This window comes from Pseudochaenichthys georgianus, chromosome 4 (genome assembly GCF_902827115.2).
Source record: "Pseudochaenichthys georgianus chromosome 4, fPseGeo1.2, whole genome shotgun sequence".
Taxonomy (NCBI): domain Eukaryota; kingdom Metazoa; phylum Chordata; class Actinopteri; order Perciformes; family Channichthyidae; genus Pseudochaenichthys; species Pseudochaenichthys georgianus.
Window position 1 is genome coordinate 12,269,838 of NC_047506.1, and position 18,037 is coordinate 12,287,874.

General features: G+C 38.1%; 1 protein-coding gene across 1 annotated transcript in view; it reads left to right on the forward strand.

Annotated features, from left to right (window-relative positions):
* Positions 1–18,037, forward strand: part of pex5la (peroxisomal biogenesis factor 5-like a) — a 124,707-nt gene that overhangs the window by 48,896 nt on the left and 57,774 nt on the right. The window contains 2 exon segments of the mRNA XM_034080648.2: positions 921–1,025; positions 13,450–13,561. Coding sequence (XP_033936539.1) covers positions 921–1,025; positions 13,450–13,561 — 217 coding nt within the window.

Genomic DNA, 18,037 nt, shown 5'->3' on the forward strand with positions numbered 1-18,037 from the left:
TTACACTATCAATAATAGGACAAACCTGTGCACTATAGCAGCAGTCTGAGTGGGTGATATTTAAAAAAACAAAAAACAGCAGCCTTCAAAAAAAGTGCAAAGAGAAGGAAGGGCAGAAAAACAACATAAGATTGCGGGCCAATATGGACATGTAAAAGAGCAGAAATATAAGTTTTATGGCCATGTTATTACTATTAGAATACATAACTTTAATGTATTATATATCATTATCATATTATAACAGAGTATATATTTGAAAACAAGATAATAACAGAGATGACAATTTCCACTCAAAATACTTGTTTGAGTAGTTTGAAGAGAACCAGCCAGTGAGTTGACTGCAACCCAAGCACATATGTTAAACCACTCAGGGATCACATGATGCTATACTAAGGGAAAACTGTACCCTCATGTTTTCAGAACTTTGGCATAGACATCTTTAAACATCCCTAGCTTACAAACGGCATCACTTTTAACCTTCCAGTAATGATAATATTACGTTTTGATTCCAACATGCCAATTATAGCTTTAAACCGCACAAAGATACATCACAACTGTCAGCGGCCCAGTAAACATGGACACATTCATCTGTCAAACACATACATAACTCTTAGTGAACAACATGGTCTGTGTAATGAGCTCTGTATGATATCTGTCATCATAAGTGCTTGATAAGTACTGCTGTGGACGACCATGCTCATCACTATCTATAGTGAACCCTTTACATTGTGCAGTGACCCTCTTTTCATTGCCATAGTCTTGTGGAAATGTCTTCAGTCGATGTGTTGTTACCTTAGACAGCCCCACACGGTATTTCCATCATCATAAATTAAAGTATTTTCTGTAAGTTGCCCTAGTCAGGGGCAAAAAAAGTTGTCCAACTGTCCTGACACAAGTCATTGTTGATTTCACTGTTGTAGGGGAAAGACTCTAGGGCTGCAGATAAGACTGTTGCCATGGTCCTGAAGGAGATACCAAGTAAGGCGTCATCAGAAGGGAAGCCCCTCCTCACAGTGACTACCAAGGTGGGCAGAACCATTTCAGAAACACCCCCCGCCCACCCTCCCCCCCTGCCTTCAAGTGGAACGTCCTCCTGTGTTGCTTATACTTTACAATAGCAAAGCTTTCAGTGTCCTATACCTGACCTCCACTGTCTACTAACTCATTACTTTATTAGCTTTTTGACTGTTACATCTAACAAAGAAGCAACACATATTTCATTTCCAGCTGCTCTATGGGGTATAAAACCATCCTACTACATCTCCACATCTACACAAACATTGAATAAGGATCTTATCTATTGGAGCAGCCTCAAATTGATGCACTTATCCATATTACTTTTTATCTTTTCAAATTAGCCTCAGAAAGATTTATAGTGCTCTTCGAGTTAACATTTATTGTGCATTCAGTTTGAGGGCCACACAAATGTCCTCTCATTCCAAATCAGGATGGCATAAACTCCCGCATGAACTTTTTACACCTCATAAGCAGCTAATCCTTTGCACAAGCAGAGTATGAATGCATTTCCAAAATCCTATGCCACATGGCAATGCATTGAGCTATTGACTGAGCGCTCTGTGTACAAAATACTGCAGCAAACGAACCCGCTGCTGAGCTTTCACTTCTCTTTTGCTTGTTAAGTGTTGTTGCTGGATAGAGCCGGTGTTCCAGATGCAAATATGAGTTTTCTTGATCTGTGCTTGATTGCTTTTTGTACACTGCGTGCTGCTGTCTCTTGTATAGCTGTCAGTGTTTTTCTAATAACTTGTGGCATGCTTCATACATGTTTGATTTTCTAAATCAGTGTCTGTTTTTGATAAGCTGTCATGAAAGCATATGTTAATGCTTTCATTCAACGAGAGGTGATATATTTATGTCTCAGCAATGGAAGCTGCTGAATTCACACTAACATTATTAGGTTAAATGTGTAAATCGTGATTTGTCATGGTTAAATAACTGTATACAATGACAGGAAAACATATGTGAATAACGACTTCCCTCTGCAACAACTTATCTGCTGTGCCCTGAACAGACGCAATACATCATCATTCTTTAAGACAATATAATGGTGACAATAGGTTTGATGATTCTGTTAATATTTTACCACCTGCAAAATCAATCCTTCTTGCTTCTGAGAACCCAATGACAAACTGAACGAAACGAAGGACTTGCTCCACAAAGACTTTCTGAAATAATAATGCCAGCAAAAATGTCACATTGTTTTATGATGCAATTTTAATATATAAATGACGATGACATAAATACAATTCATCACATTTTTAACATTATGGATCTCATACCAGCGGCCATCTGTTCATACCTATCATACTAGTTATTTATAACTATAAAGTGACATCATATCCAATGGGCAATGACATTTAACCACAACCAACCAACCAACCAACCAACCAACACACCAACAGTCCATTAATAACAAGAAAAACATTTTCAGAAGTGAGCAAACACATAAAGGAACTATACACACTAATAATACAAAATAATCATTGTTTCATTTGTCATTATCAGGATAAATATGATAAATAATTTATCACATGGATTTTGTGTCCACTGCTCGGCCCTTCCAATGACATATATTAAACATATTTTTAAATCAATGAGTTTTCAATGTGCACACCTATCTTTGCTATTAACAGAGCAGCCCATTAAAAAACATTCTCTATAAATACAAAATGTTGAGAGAAAAACAGGCACATCTGTTTTTATTCAAGGAAGTTAAATAAGACAAAGAGGCTGTAGAAAAGCTCGTAATCCTTCAACATATCTGAAAACATGACAGCTAGGCGCCTGCTTGCAGACACATTAAAGTACCTCGCTGTCAAGTGAAGTGGCTTCTCAGAACTGCCGTGCAAAACCACACAACAACAAAAGGCCTCCAAAAACCTAAATCTTAACAATGATCACTGTTCAGAGCTGATGCAGTAAGCACTATAACTCTCTCAGATAGAAGTGCACACACTGAGATGAGAATCTGTTCCCAGTCATCGTTGTTTTGCTAAGATCAGCTGCTAAATAATTCACGGCTGAATCGAGTAAAGCAAACACCAGGAATAAAACAGATTAGGTTTTATTTCCTATGTCAACTAAATTATTTCAATCCCACCGAATTCCATAACATCACCTCTCACTTAATTGTGTTGCATATCACTTTGCTTAAACCACCTTTTTAGGAAAATAAACACTGAATAGAAATAACTGCAGTTAGGAGCTGATCACTTGGCGTTGTTTCCTCGTGGCCAAACACAACTCATGATTGCAGGCATGCAGTGGCTGAGGATGCCGTTAGAGAGGCATCGTGTCCCAGCCTGATGTTACTAAGCAAGTGACAGAGGCCAAGTGACAGGCTGCGGGTCACATGTCAAGTCAAGTGTATTCGTAAAGACCAATTTCACATACAGTAAGATGTCTCATTGGGCTTCACAGCGCCAGAACATGGGGAAAACTTCAAAGAAGCAGCATGAAACCAGAAGTCACATACATCTATAACAAAAACAACAACTCTAGCATCAGAGACAAGTATTTTAAGTTGTACATTATATTGTTCAAGCTCTTCCCATTCCCTGTTTGGGAAAACAAACAGTATGTAAATTCAGCCCAACTTCTAAATAGTAGATGTGCTGCAAACTATGAATTAATTTGTACAAAGCCAAACCAAACTTTACAGAGATCTTAAAGATGTTCTTACTGCTTGCAAAATGTGTAACATTTGCTGCTTAAAGGATATAGCTGGTGATATTTGTTTTACTGTCAACAAATCCAATGAAAAGGACCAAAACTAACAATGGATTGATTCTTCCAGTACTGATTGTGTAGCCAAAACTTGGTATCTGATTTCTCTAAGCCTCTCTAAGATTGTAACTAAAAAAAGAAACGTAGATTAGCCACACTGCCTGCTTCACTTCATTATAACAAGCACTGTAGTTTATTTTGAGTCAATGTTACATTATTTTGGTGCCATTAATACCTTCAAAAGAACAACATGTGTATTTATCTGCAGCTAAAAATAGTCCCCAATGGACTATTTTCTGCTACAATGTTTGCAAAACGCCTCAGTGCCTAGCTGTATGAGAAATACTATATTTGTGATTTGCATCTCCAAGAGGAATTCATCAGAGCGTCACAGACAGAGGAGGAAAACTAGAAAGAATTAAGAGACTGCCTATTGCTTTGTTGTGTTTTGTATTTTCATGGGGTTAGCTGAATAAAAGATAATACAGAATAATGCAACGCTTGTTGTAAAAACAATTCTATCTTACTATTTCACAATTTCATTTCAAATGTTGCAGCCCATCGACAAATCCTGTTAAAGTGACCCTATTATGCTTTTGGGGGTTGTCTTATAGGTTTTTGTGCATCTTAATGGTGTGCAAAGGCTAAAATGTAGAGGAAGTTTCTCTCCCACACACTCCCCCCCTGCCTCCATTGGACTCCTTTGTTTACTTCTGTAACATAGTGACATCAATATGTAACATTGAGCTATTGGCTAGCGCTCCAAGACATTGGCTGTGATAGGTTAAGGGGCGGGACATCTGTAAGTGGTTGACCAACCACAACACAGATGGCGAGCTAACCAATTAGAGCAGACTGGGATCTGGTTTCATACAGAGGGTGAAATTAGAAAATGTAAGCACTTTAAAAGCATTAAACATGTCACCGTAGAGGCAATAAATACAAATATGAACTTGAAAATGAGCATGTCCTTTTTAAGCCATAATGATAACTAAATAATACAGATTCTGAAGAGTTAATTGTGATATAATCACAAAAATCCCACACGTGAACTAAATATACTGAAAGTTGTTGGCTTTGACTATTTCTCACGAGGACCTCCCCTAACATAGCCTTAAGCTTTTTCTCTGACAACTATTGTACATCCTCTGCTTTGATATTTTAATACAGCTTTCCCTTTATGTAGTGTTTTCCATGATCTTCACCTCCTCCTGTGCTCACCTTGATCTCCCCGCCTTCAAAGCTCTGGCAAGTTTTACTGGTACACACTTCCCTTAACAAACACATCTGAGAGATCCCTTGGAGTCAAGCCCAAGCGGCACAATTAGATCAAGTTTTCCATTGCATAATTGTCTTCATTACTACTTAAAACAAACAAAGTGAGAAAGTGATTTGCATATGGGAGGGGCAAAAGGTATAACAGAAGGAGAGCAGAGGAGGGAAAAAAGCCAATGGGGAAAACAGTAACCTCCTTGTAGTGAGAGTAATGGGCCAACAGCTCAGGAAGTGGCTCTCCAAACTTTAATTGGGGTTTACATGGTACCTGCTACCAAAGTGCAAGCCAAGCTCCCTATAGATGAATCTGCTGTCCCCGATTTCTGGATGATTAGAAGAGAGAAAAGCAGAGGTCTTATCGTTTCAAGACCATTCATTGAAATTGGCCCCCATGGCAACCACAGGAAGTGCTTTGAATAATGATCACGTGATCGGTGTATAAGGCACAGTTACTTACATATAGCCAAATCCATACAGCCTTACAGTTATGGATCAATATGCAGGACTATCTGTTTAAAATTGGGAACTTAAAACAAGCTTAATTGACTTTTGCCATTTTTAAAAGCGACCAATCGTCTGTCAGTGAATCTATAAAATCCTACAGCTGGCTCTTTGCTGTTCGAGTCTTCACTTGGATACAGCTGGAGGTTGACCTAAATGCTAATTATGCTAACATGCTCACAGTGACAATGCAAGAAGGCTAATGTTTAACATGCATTATGTTTGCCTTGTTCACCATCTCAGTTATAATTAGGACTAAACACAAAGTGAATCTGAGGCTGTTATAAGGGATTAAGGAAATCTCATGTATTTTATTTTGATATCATTCAAACACAAATGACTAAACTAAATGTCATCTATTCAATTATTGTGGAATTATTTACCTAAAAAACTCCAATCTCATTCTCATTAAGGCACTACAGATATGTGGCATCAATTACTGGCACACCTTGCAATAGATGTTGAGATATTTCACCCAGGAGAATTGACCAACAGAAGGTCTTTCAGGAGCCGCTAGCTTGTCTAAAACCTTTACAACACACGTGCCAAAACGGTATAATGCATCAGTCAGTTGGTGAAGCCGCAGCTTCCTGTAATACAGATCCTGAAATAGTGTTCTCATTTTACAACTAAGCAGCATGCTGTATTTTCGGAAAATATGCCAACATTGCTTTAGGAAGTAAACATGAATCAGCAGGGCCAATGTTCTGTCAACATCTCTCAATATTCCCCGAATTACTCAAATATTTCTGAATAAAAAGTATGAGTTGAAGCGTATTGTGTACCATGTATCTCTAGCATTCTGCTCCGTTGACAGCGCTGGCCTTCAGTCAATCAGTACCAAACATCACAACAGCAAAAACAGTACGTCTTAAGGGAAGGCTTCAGCCTGCAGGCAGTGTAAAAATTAATTGTGCTCAAAATAATTTAGTAGAAAAAGGCAAGGTCATTTATTAATAGGGTTTTTTTTGGACAGGCTTCAAAAGTCCCTCCCTGTGTAGTGCAGAAGCATCACCACAACTCTGTTATTCACTGACAGATGTTTCTCTGATGTGTGTGTTCAGCTGGCACTTGTGCTAAAAGTCCAGTCAGCTGAGAAGCTGTTTGGATAGATAAAAATACCTTTCATACAGAATCCTTAAAACACAATAAAAAAGGCAAAAAATCGTAAACGTAAAATATATACAATGCTGTCGCGTTTTATGACACTAAAAGATTTTCAGTCCTGTGTAAGTTTTCATTTGAATTGATAGATAAGTAGATGCATTATCAACATATCTAGAAGCAAAAATATATCCTATGTAACCTATTACCTAGTTAATTTTAATCATAGAGACTCATGTAAAAGGCAGTGTTTTAATCTGGTAGTTTTGCAGGTAAAAACAGTCCAATTAAAGCAGCAGAAGTTATTTCCAATAAAGGTTAACGGTTGAGTGCGTTGTTATTCAGCCTTTATGAAAATGTGAAGAATAAATAAAGCATCTGTCTTTTGGACAATACAAAAAGGTGTAACTGAGTCAACTGTGGCTCAGACACCCACTCAGACTCAATTACACTTTTCCAAGCACAGACCATAGATTTGACCTTTAAAACCTGTGTATTCTCATCCTATGATTGGTCACTGCAGTCCAACATTGGGGGGAAATGCATGGGCTGGCAGCAGCCAGTGAAATCAGGTTACTTCACACTGTGAGGCTTCCTCCAAAGCTTTATTCTGACACCAGAACAGCACCTAATTACCTATGCTGGGTCAGCGTTCTTGCAGCGCAGCACAAACTCTCCAGAACACAGTAACAATCCCTCTCTGGATATTATTTATGGACATTTTTCAAAGGTTATCTGCTCTTTCTTCTGTGCTATTGACTCTACAGTACAACACAGTATCATCATCTTCTACATGTTTTCATTTTACTCTTCTCTTTGTTGGTAATCATTATAAGCTGCCAACACTAGAAACATTTCTGTTAGTCAAATATATCTTCATATAATTTATTTTATCTTTATTGTGACTTAACTGGTCTTAATAGCCATGTCGATACTTCATGACTTTTTCTAATTTCATGAAGACACAAGTAACATCACCAGGTAAAGTATATCTAAAACAAATGTAGTCTAATACAACAGTCCTGAAATAAATCATAACTTAAAGTGGACCTATCATGCTATATTTGAATAATATATTGTAGGGCCATACCTCTATAAAACATGTCTGCGAATTATTTTTTTCAAAATACCAAACAGATCATGCATTTTAGCCATGCCTCATTTCACTCTATTTGCTCTTTTTTAGCCCTGTTTTTGCAAGGGCTGAATCTGAGAGAAGTCTTCTTCGCTGCTTTTGTGGCAGACGACAGTGCCACCTACAGGCCTGGCATATGTACTACAGCGTATCCAGCGCTTTCGAACGGCAATGGCCGTGGCTGTCTCCTCCTGATAGGTGGAGAGTTGCCCATATAGGCGGAGCTCCTCGTTCCTGACGTCAGAGAATCTTCAAATCTGTATCAGTCTGTATCAGATCCGTTGCAGCCCCGTTTTTAGAGATTTGGGTATGGAGGAAAGAGAGAGGGTTGTGTTTTCTGACACTTGGTGAGTTCCCTGACACACCGGGGACACATATTCATGTATAAAAGACGTACAAAAGTGCATTTTGCATGATAAGTCCCCTTTAAAGAAGTTATCGTCTTTCATGTTGGTGTTTTAGAGAGTCGTTCCATTATGACTATTTGGAGACTTTGGTTTGTGGGGCTTTGAATCTTCATTACAGGGATTTAGTTAAATGTTATAAGTATTATTTCATCATTTTTATCCATCTCAATGAGAGTAGCCAAAATAGAGGGGAACAACTGAGTATTTGTTCATGCGTAGTTCAAATTTCCCAAATGTTTTTATAGGCCTTAATACAATGGTTGTGTAAATATTAAAACCAATAATGCGATTATTATTTTTTACCAATATAGCAGTTGTGTCTTTGAGACCTGAAGAAACGAGGCAAACACCAAGGAGTAACTACAATCATAAATGTTTTATTGTAGGGTCATGTAAAGTGCGTTCATGCTAAACTTCCTCCAGCTTCCATATTACGCACATGCAGTCCATTCACTGATTGCTAATTAAACCTTCAGCACCTTCATTAAAATTCTGCCTGCGAACACAGCTTTGAGAGCTACAATAGCTGATGTCATGTTTCCTTGCTGCCTCCATTATACTTTGTACACGGCAAACAGTCTGACTACAGTGGTGGTGGATTACTCTTTCTATGGGACAAAACTGGTTTTCATCTCCAAATTATGAAGCATGGGTTTGTAAATTTTGGCCAGCTGCACCTGGAGTGCCGACGCTTCAGGGTACCAATAATGAAATGGATGTATCCTATTCTGCAGCTGCACTGGCAAGCCTCCAAATTGGTGAATCACAGGCGAGGTGATTAACAATTTTATGGTTTTGGAAGGTGGGCTAAGCAATAATGGTTAACTCATAATTGGGTGGGACACAGCAGGTTTCTCTCGGCCAGCTCATCTCAGTGGTTCTTTCATTGGAGACTATGGGATGTATAAAGTGAGTACATGCAGTACCTGTACACGATCCTGTAGTAATCTGATTTCTTAAACAAAGTGTGAATCAGAGAAACATTGTGTAAATACTCTGTACCTGACACTTATTTTTAGAAATCTTCTGGAAGTGCGATCAGTATCTACCCGGACACAGTCTGATTGAAATAATGCTTTACAATGCAAAGCCCCTTTAAAAGATAGGGTGGGATTGACCTGCCATTCAGGACTATTGATTGATTGAATCCAAGTGTTTGTAATGTCAAGGCAAGTTTATTTATATAGCACCTTTCAGCACCAGGCAATTCAAGGTGCTTTACAAAAATGAAAGAGATTCAGATAAAGGCATTTAAAAACAGTAAAAGATAATAAAAGAAACATTAAAAGAAAAATGAAAAATGAAAGACATTAAGAAAATGGCATTTAAAATCAGTCATTAAAAAGAAAAGCTAATAAAATAAACATTAAAAGATAAAAGTTACAGTGCAGTCTAATATATGAATAGTTCAATTATTTCGGTTCTTGATTTTTTATTTATTCACAGAACCTCCCTTTGGAAATCCGAACATTTCCGTCCCGATTGTTAATTTAGACTGATTGTTTTCACCATGTTATGCTCGCATGACATCCACAATCGGACCCTCAGGAGGGTGTACTAGCCCCCTACTCTGCTTTGCGTTCCATAACAAAGTCTTTAAGTGTTACCTGAACACCCCGTGTTACCAAAACACTATTTTTCACCCGTCGGTGATGTGATACTTGTTCCTCAGTACAAATCACCCCAAAACTGATCGTAAACCCTGGCTACGATGGATATCCCAAATATCCTACTTTCGAGCAGTCCCTCTCATAAATGTCATAGAGTTTCAGACGGTTTTCACCATGTGTTGCTCGCATGACATCCACAATTGGACCCTCAGGAGGGTGTACTAGCCCCCTACTCTGCTTTGCGTTCCATAACAAAGTCTTTAAGTGTTACCTGAATACCCCGTGTTACCAAAACACTATTTTTCACCCGTCGGTGCTGTGATACTTGTTCCTCAGTACAACTCACCTAAAAACTAATCGTAAACCCTGGCTACGATGGATATCCCAAATATCCTACTTTTGAGCAGTCCCTCTCATAAATGTCATGGAGAAATTAATTAAGTTTAAATTTAAAACATTAAAAGAAAAAATACATGGATAAAAGTTACAGTGCAGTCTAAGATATGAATAGTTCAATTAAAAGCAGCGACAAAAAGAAAAGTCTTCAGCCTGGATTTAAAAGTAGTAAGAGTTGCAGCGGACCTGCAGGTTTCTGGGAGTTTGTTCCAGATATTTGGAGCATAATAACTGAACGCTGCTTTACCATGTTTAGTTCTGACTCTGGGGGCAGAAAGCTGACCAGTCCCAGAAGACCTGAGAGTTCTGGATGGTTCATAATTTAGCAGGAGGTCAGAAATGTAATTTGGGCCTAAACCATTCAGTGCTTTATAAACCAGCAACAGTATTTTGAAATCTATTCTTTGACACACAGGAAGCCAGTGTAAAGACTTCAGAACAGGAGTGATGTGATCCACTTTCTTAGTGTTAGTGAGGACTCGAGCAGCGGCGTTCTGAATCAGCTGCAGCTTCCTAATAGATTTTTTAGTGAGACCTGTGAAGACACCATTGCAGTAGTCGAGTCTACTGAAGATAAAAGCATGGACAAGTTTTTCCAAATCCTGCTGTGACATTAGTCGTTTAATCCTAGATATATTCTTTAGGTGATAGTAGGCTGATTTAGTAACTGTTTTAATGTGACTGTTGAAACTCAGGTCCATGACTACACCTAGATTTCTGGCTTTATCTGTTGGTTTGAACATTGCAGACAGAAGCTCAGCGCTAACTTTTATACGTTCTGACTTTGCTCCAAAAACCATTACCTCAGTTTTATCTTTGTTTAATTGGAGAAAGTTCTGACACATCCAGTCATTGATTTGTTCAATGCACTTACTCAGTGTTTGAATTGGAGCATAGTCTCCTGGTGAAATTCTTACGTAGATTTGTGTGTCATCTGCATAGCTATGGTAACTTATTTTGTTGTTTTTCATTATCTGAGCCAGTGGTAGCATGTAGATGTTAAAGAGAAGAGGCCCCAAGATGGAGCCTTGAGGAACCCCACATGTCATATTTGTCAACTCAGATGTGTATTTACCTATAGAAACAAAGTTGTTTCTGTCTTTAAGTAGGATTCAAACCAATTTAGAACTGTTTCCGAAAGTCCCACCCATTTTTCCAGTCGGTCTAGTAATATGCTGTGGTCAACAGTGTCAAACGCAGCACTGAGAACTAATAATACTAACACTGAAGTTCTGCCACTGTCTGTGTTTAAGTGGATGTCATTAAAGACCTTTACAAGAGCAGTCTCAGTGCTGTGGTTTGGACGAAAGCCTGACTGGAACACATCGAAACAGTTATTTAAATGCAAGAAATTACTCAACTGTTGAAAAACCACTTTTTCAATTATCTTACCTAGAAATGGGAGGTTTGATATGGGCCTGTAATTGTTCATTACTGAAGCATCTAGATTATTCTTTTTTAAGAGCGGTTTAATGACTGCAGTTTTCAGGGCCTGTGGAAAAATACCTGAGTGAAGAGATTTGTTTACTATATGAAGTAGATCTGAGGCCATGCAAGGCAAAACATCTTTGAAAAATCCTGTTGGAATAATATCAAGGCAGCAGGAGGAGGATTTCAGAAGTTGTATAATGTCCTCTAGGTTTTTATCATTAATCTGATGGAATTGTGTCATGATGTCTGAATTGATGTTAAGTGGACACAGAGACAACACATTTGCTGTTCCTGATGCAGAGACACTGCTTGTCTGATTTTCTGAATTTTATCAGTGAAGAAGGAGGCAAAATCATTGCACGCCCTGGTGGATAGAAATTCAGAGGCTACTGACACTGGGGGGTTAGTTAGTCTGTCGACGGTAGCAAACAAGGTTGTTTTTGTTTTTGGTAATGATGTCAGAGAAGAACGATTGTCGTGCGTTTTTCAATTCCAAATTATAAAGGCCAAGTCTCTCTTTATAGATTTCAAAGTGAACCTGGAGATTTGTTTTTCGCCACCTGCGTTCAGCTTTTCGTGTGGCAGGCACAATAAGACAATTAGCAGAGATTGAGGGATGCTGCTTGGCAGTAAGTGCACGGACAGTACCAGAGGCTAATGACAATAATGTATTTTAGTATTATAAATAAATATTAGTCAAGTAAATAACAGAGTATAGACTGATGTTGTTTTCCATGCTTGTTGTTGCATGTTTACCCAAGCATTGCTTCTTTTTTTTTTCCTGCCTGCTTTTTACATAAGAAACAGAAAGGCTAAATCTGCACCCTTATGATGGAAGAGTTACACCTTTCTACTGATTAATGTAGTTCTGTTAACATTATCTCGGCTAAACAAAAATGCAAATGAAACTGGTAACAGTAAAATTCAAGAAAAACATGCAGAAGCACACACATACGAAATGTTTATTTCACTACTATAGAGTTCATCCCCTAAAAAAAAGAAACACCCCTATGCAGTCAACGGCTTGATCACTAACACATTTCAAATGCAAATTTACAAATACGATGGGTGTTAAGAAGATGTCTCATAACACACGAGCTCTATGTAAAGACAGATTTTACAGTAACCAGGTGATTACAGTACATGTAAAATGCCAATATTGTCAAATGTCCTGCAATTCGCTGACCTTTTCGTTGTGTGTGCATGCAAACAAAACAATGTTTGTGTGATGAAGATGATTCTCTATGAGCAATGGCCAAACAGCAGCTGTGTTTTGATGTCTGTCAGAAAAGCTCTTTTAAAAGTTGGCTGCAGCTGCACATTTTGGCAACATCAGCCTCCATCAAAAGTACTAATCCCAGACTAATGCTGCCAGCTAAACATCCATGTGCCAGGGTTCAAATATTACCAGCATATAGCTAGGAATCAAAGAGCAGCCACGGGGCTGACTCAAATACACAACACATGATTTAAAGTGGTCTCTGTTACATGTCAAGTGTCTTTGTGCTCTTCACATCAACATTATCACAACCCAGAACACACTTTCATAACTGTTAAAAAGGCAGTGGCATATCTAACATCTGAGTGGATCTGCACACTTGAATCACTCCAGTGTATCTATGTCAAGATGCTGTAAAAAATGATGTGCTGGAAAGGGGAACAAGTTTGTGTTAACTTCCTAAAAAGAACCCCAGTCACATTGACTTGTGATGTGTCAGCATAGGGACAATGCTGTAATCTGTATCATGCCCAGAAGGACTTTATGACACTTAATGTTAACAAACCAGGGACTCTTTCCATGCTGAGTGAGAGCCTGAACTGTATTATCTGTTTGCCCTTACAGCTGGTGAGTGAGCAACAAGAGAGCCGTCCGCTTTTAAGCCCATCCATCGACGATTTCCTCTGCGAGACCAAGTGTGATGGGCTTTCCCGTGCAGTGACTTCCAACACAGCTGGTACAGTACAGTAGATTTACAGTCTGCAAAAAAGTCTGTCTACCTGATGATGGGAAACATATGTAATACAAGTTATACAATCTGCTTCAGATGCCCTTTACCAATCAAGACCCTGTGGCATATACTGTAGAGGAGAACAGCTTTGATACCATAGTGTGGTTGTTAACATGTGAGGGTCTTGAATAACACATTGGATGCTGCCTCCTGTTAACAACATGATAAGATAAGTGGGGAGGGTGTTAGTTTCGCCAGGCTATGTGTACGGGGTGCTGCTGAGTGCATTTGTTTTTTCTCTGGGCGACCGCGTAATCTCTCAACTCATTACGAATAATTGAAGGGAAATGCTGGTGCTCAGAAAATAGATCCTACTGTATATGGGCATTCAGCCATCCCAATAATTGACCTAATTAATCACTGTAGAAACACACTGAATTCAATGTCTACAATGTAAAATAATAAAGTATCTTAAATGTTTTTATCAGTAACTAAATGTACGGCACTCTTAAAGCTAGATCACATGTTATTCCGCTAATTTATTTCTTCCAAAAGAGTGGCGAAGAACACCAGGAGCAAATACAAGGACTTGAGTTTTCATAAAACACCGTTTTGAGTTCTGTTTTCAATGCATCAGCAACTCCCAAAGTGGTGTAACTAGGCAAAGACCAAGCATTATTTAGTATGGATCATAATTCCACATAAAAATGCATACAAATCAAGTAACACACCCCAATTACTATTATTCAAAGCATTATATAGCTGCCAAATAAGATTTGACTCGCAGCTTAATCCATGCGAACATGTAACTCTTTAGTGTACGCGTGACAGGAACATCTTGGCAAGTAGACAACATATGAAAGTATGAGAGTAAGAGTGTCTCCCTTAGTCAGTTAATACTGCATGTGTATTATTCAGGTTGTATTTAATAGAACCTTATCATCCTGACAATGCATGAACTAAATAACAACTAAGTCAAAGTAGGAATTGAGAAAAGGATCTGAATTTAACAGATGCTTAGTCCCATCTTGATTTCCACATGGATAGCATGATCGCTAGGCTTCACCATCTTTTGAGTGATGATGATTTGTACAGATTGCACAGCTGACATGTGTCATCTTCAAACTGGCCGTTGACTGTGCTGATTCAGGCGGGCAGAGTATGGGCGAATGTTGCAGGAAACTCTCAGCCTTCTGTCTCCCCAGTGCCTCCTGCTGCTCCTGCTGACAATCAAGTAGGCCTCACATAATTGGTCATGAATCTCAAAATATGTGGTCTATTTATAATATTTTAAAAGGTGTGTGCCACTTAAATTAAATCCTTGCACATTAAATCCTCTGTGCCAAGAGGTGGATTAATGTTTTGTGTTTAAAAACTGTGAGCAGGTATTTTCTAGTTCTCCACATGTTCACTTGGGTTTCCTCCAGCTGCTCTGATTTGTTCCCATAGTCTAAAGACATGCAGGTGGAGAGGATTGTCTGTCAATCTGTTTTCACACTGTGATGGACTGGCAGGAGTAAAGCTAAACAGGAATTAGCAAGCAAAGAGAATCAATAATGAATGATAATTACCCGCTTAAATATGCTTATCCACATGAAACCTACATCCTGTTGTGTTCAATACAGTTTTACTTTTGTCTCATTTCGAGGATGATGACTATTTTTTCCCTTCGATAAAAGTGTGCAACTTTATAATACATTTTAAATTGATAATATGTATCTGGTGTTAAGGTTATTATTAGAGATACTATTGTACTATTATATATTCATGTACTAGTCTTATATTGTACCTTGCCTGTAATTTTATTTCCACTTAATATGTTTAATGTATATACCAAACACCAACAAAAATGCCTTGTAAATGAATAACCTACTTTATGGTTAGTTTTTGTAATATACTGTCACACATTTCATATATAGTGTAAATTCAAAGTGCTGTTCATAACGGTATACAAACATTAAAAATGAAAAATGAATAAACAATTAATTTAAGAGATAGAAGGTAGGTAAAAGTCGACATCGTAAATACAGAGGATGCTCCAAGAAGTACTTCGCAATAAACCATATTCTGAAAATGTCTGTTAAAGCTTTCAATCTACATAATAAAAGGAAAGAAACTGAAGCGATACACTAACCTAATCAGCTGGTTGCCCCTGTTGCAATGTTCTTTCTTCTCTTGTTAGAATATCCATCATCAATCATTTGCTGACGTAAGCTTAAACGGCTTAATTCAAGAGCTCCTCATCAACGTGCATAAAATCTACTCTCCTTCGCGTTCAATCAAAATCCCTTTCTTTCTTTTGTCAGCACTTTGCTCTCACATGCTGCTTCAATAATCACAGGAATCCTCTTAAGACACAGTGGTTCTCACCTTTTGGATTCACTTGAACACAATCGGTTGCTTGAGATTTCAGTGATCAATGTATTCTCTCTTTTTGTTTGCTAATTCTTATTGTTGTCTAAGTGTGTGACCCACGTTCATTTGTGCCAGTGTTTTTGTATAAGTGTGCCATTTCTCCCCTCACTCGTGTCTGTCAGGCATCATTATGTTGTGAAGATACAAATCTAAACTCTGATTAAATGTTCAGGAATCGTATTTACTTGCTCACCATCAGCTCATTTGCAACCACTGAGCTACTTGTTATCCATTAGATTAACACAGTTTACAAGCGCCCAGTTACAATCTTTACTTGATGAGGAAAACATGTGCAATTGTCTTCACAGTCTCATCATTTCAAGTAGACTCAAGGGTGCCAAAACATTTTTGACATCATTGCCTTTTTATGAACAGCTTGAGTTTCCTTTTGATGCTGACATCTCTTCAGGCAACCATCCCCACGAGTGTGTCTCCCTGATTTGTATTTGTCAGCTAAAGAGCACAAGGCATGGAAGACAAGCATACTCTCTAATTACGCAGAGATTTCAGTCAACAAATGCTCTCAGTTGGTTGTCAGGAAACAGCAGCAAGCCAATTAGGCAGTCAGTTCTGAGCTCGAATTGCACAAAAGGGTCCCAGGAAAGAAAGGAGAACACTTTTGTAGTAAATAACCAATAAAAAAGAGACTGTTTTACTAGCCTTATTATCCTCTTATCTGAACTGAAGACAACAGATGCCATCCACATGTGTTGGTTCACAACTTTATATACTTTAATGGTCAGATCAAGTCGGAAATTTGATGTGATGCGAGTCAAATGTCCTACTTGATCTGACCATTAAAGTATTATCATATCGTATACTGATACTGGCTCATAAAAACCAGGCGCATCAGCAGAGGCAAAGATCATTAGAGGCTCCCAGCGGCCCAAATTATACACATTTGTGTCCATTTTACACCGATTGCTCTGGATTTATTTATTTATTTACTCATCAGTATCAAGATATCCATTTAATAGTTAGCCTACTGTATGCAGTACTGTAAATGTGTTTTTTTCCTCCAATGATGCAGTCTGAAAGTTATAGCAATCACGCAACCAAACTCAGGACATTAGCTAATTTGTATTTGACCAAAACAAGAACAAATACAACTAATCTAAACTTACTAATTAATCCAAAAATAATTCAATTATAGAGATGTGGAAAAAAGTGGCATTCAGTAGAAAAGACAAACATCATCAGTGGGTAGAAAGTTCTTACACTGTAAAATGTTTGGCTGTAAAATTACAGTAAATTACTGGCTACTAGTTGCATGGATTTCACAACAATTTACTGTAAATATTTCACAGTAATTGACTGTAAATATTTCACAGTAATTTACTGTAGATATTTTATAGTAAATTAGAATAAAAGTACAACTAAATACTGTGACTTTACAGTTGCCATGCCCATGGAATTACTGTGATATAGCAGTACAGAGCTGTGGTATTATGGTACCTTGCTGTACAGTACATACATTACAGTAATTACCTTTATTTTCACACTTTTACTGTAGAGTAATGCAACACAGGAGCCAGTAATTTACTGTAAATATAAAAATGTAAATAATACGATAATATATTGTAAATTTGACTAGTTAGCTGGGATTTTACTATAACTACACAATTCAATCAGCTCAATCAACAAAGAAAAACAAAGAAAATGCCCATTTAAACTTTGTATTACTCCATTAAAGTGCAAAGTACATTTCACAGTGTCTTGGACATGTTTGTTATGGCCCCAACCTCTACTCCGCGGTAGTGGCTCGTGCTGAGACCCGTAACATGAAAGAATACAGACAATAACCAGTACTTGGTAACGAGCATGTATTGATAATCAGCCGTTTGCTCACACAAGCGAAACGGGAAACAAAAAGAGGTCTGGAGGACTGGCCAAAAGGAACAAACAGAGAGAGAGAAACCGAGCCAGCCACACCACGGGCCGTAGGACCCAGAGCTTCCCCCCCAACCAGAAATAAAATATAAACCATATGGGAAACAAAATAAAGTCGCGAAAACTGGACTACGAGGTCCTCCAGGCTAAACATATACACATCTGCAAAAATATGGC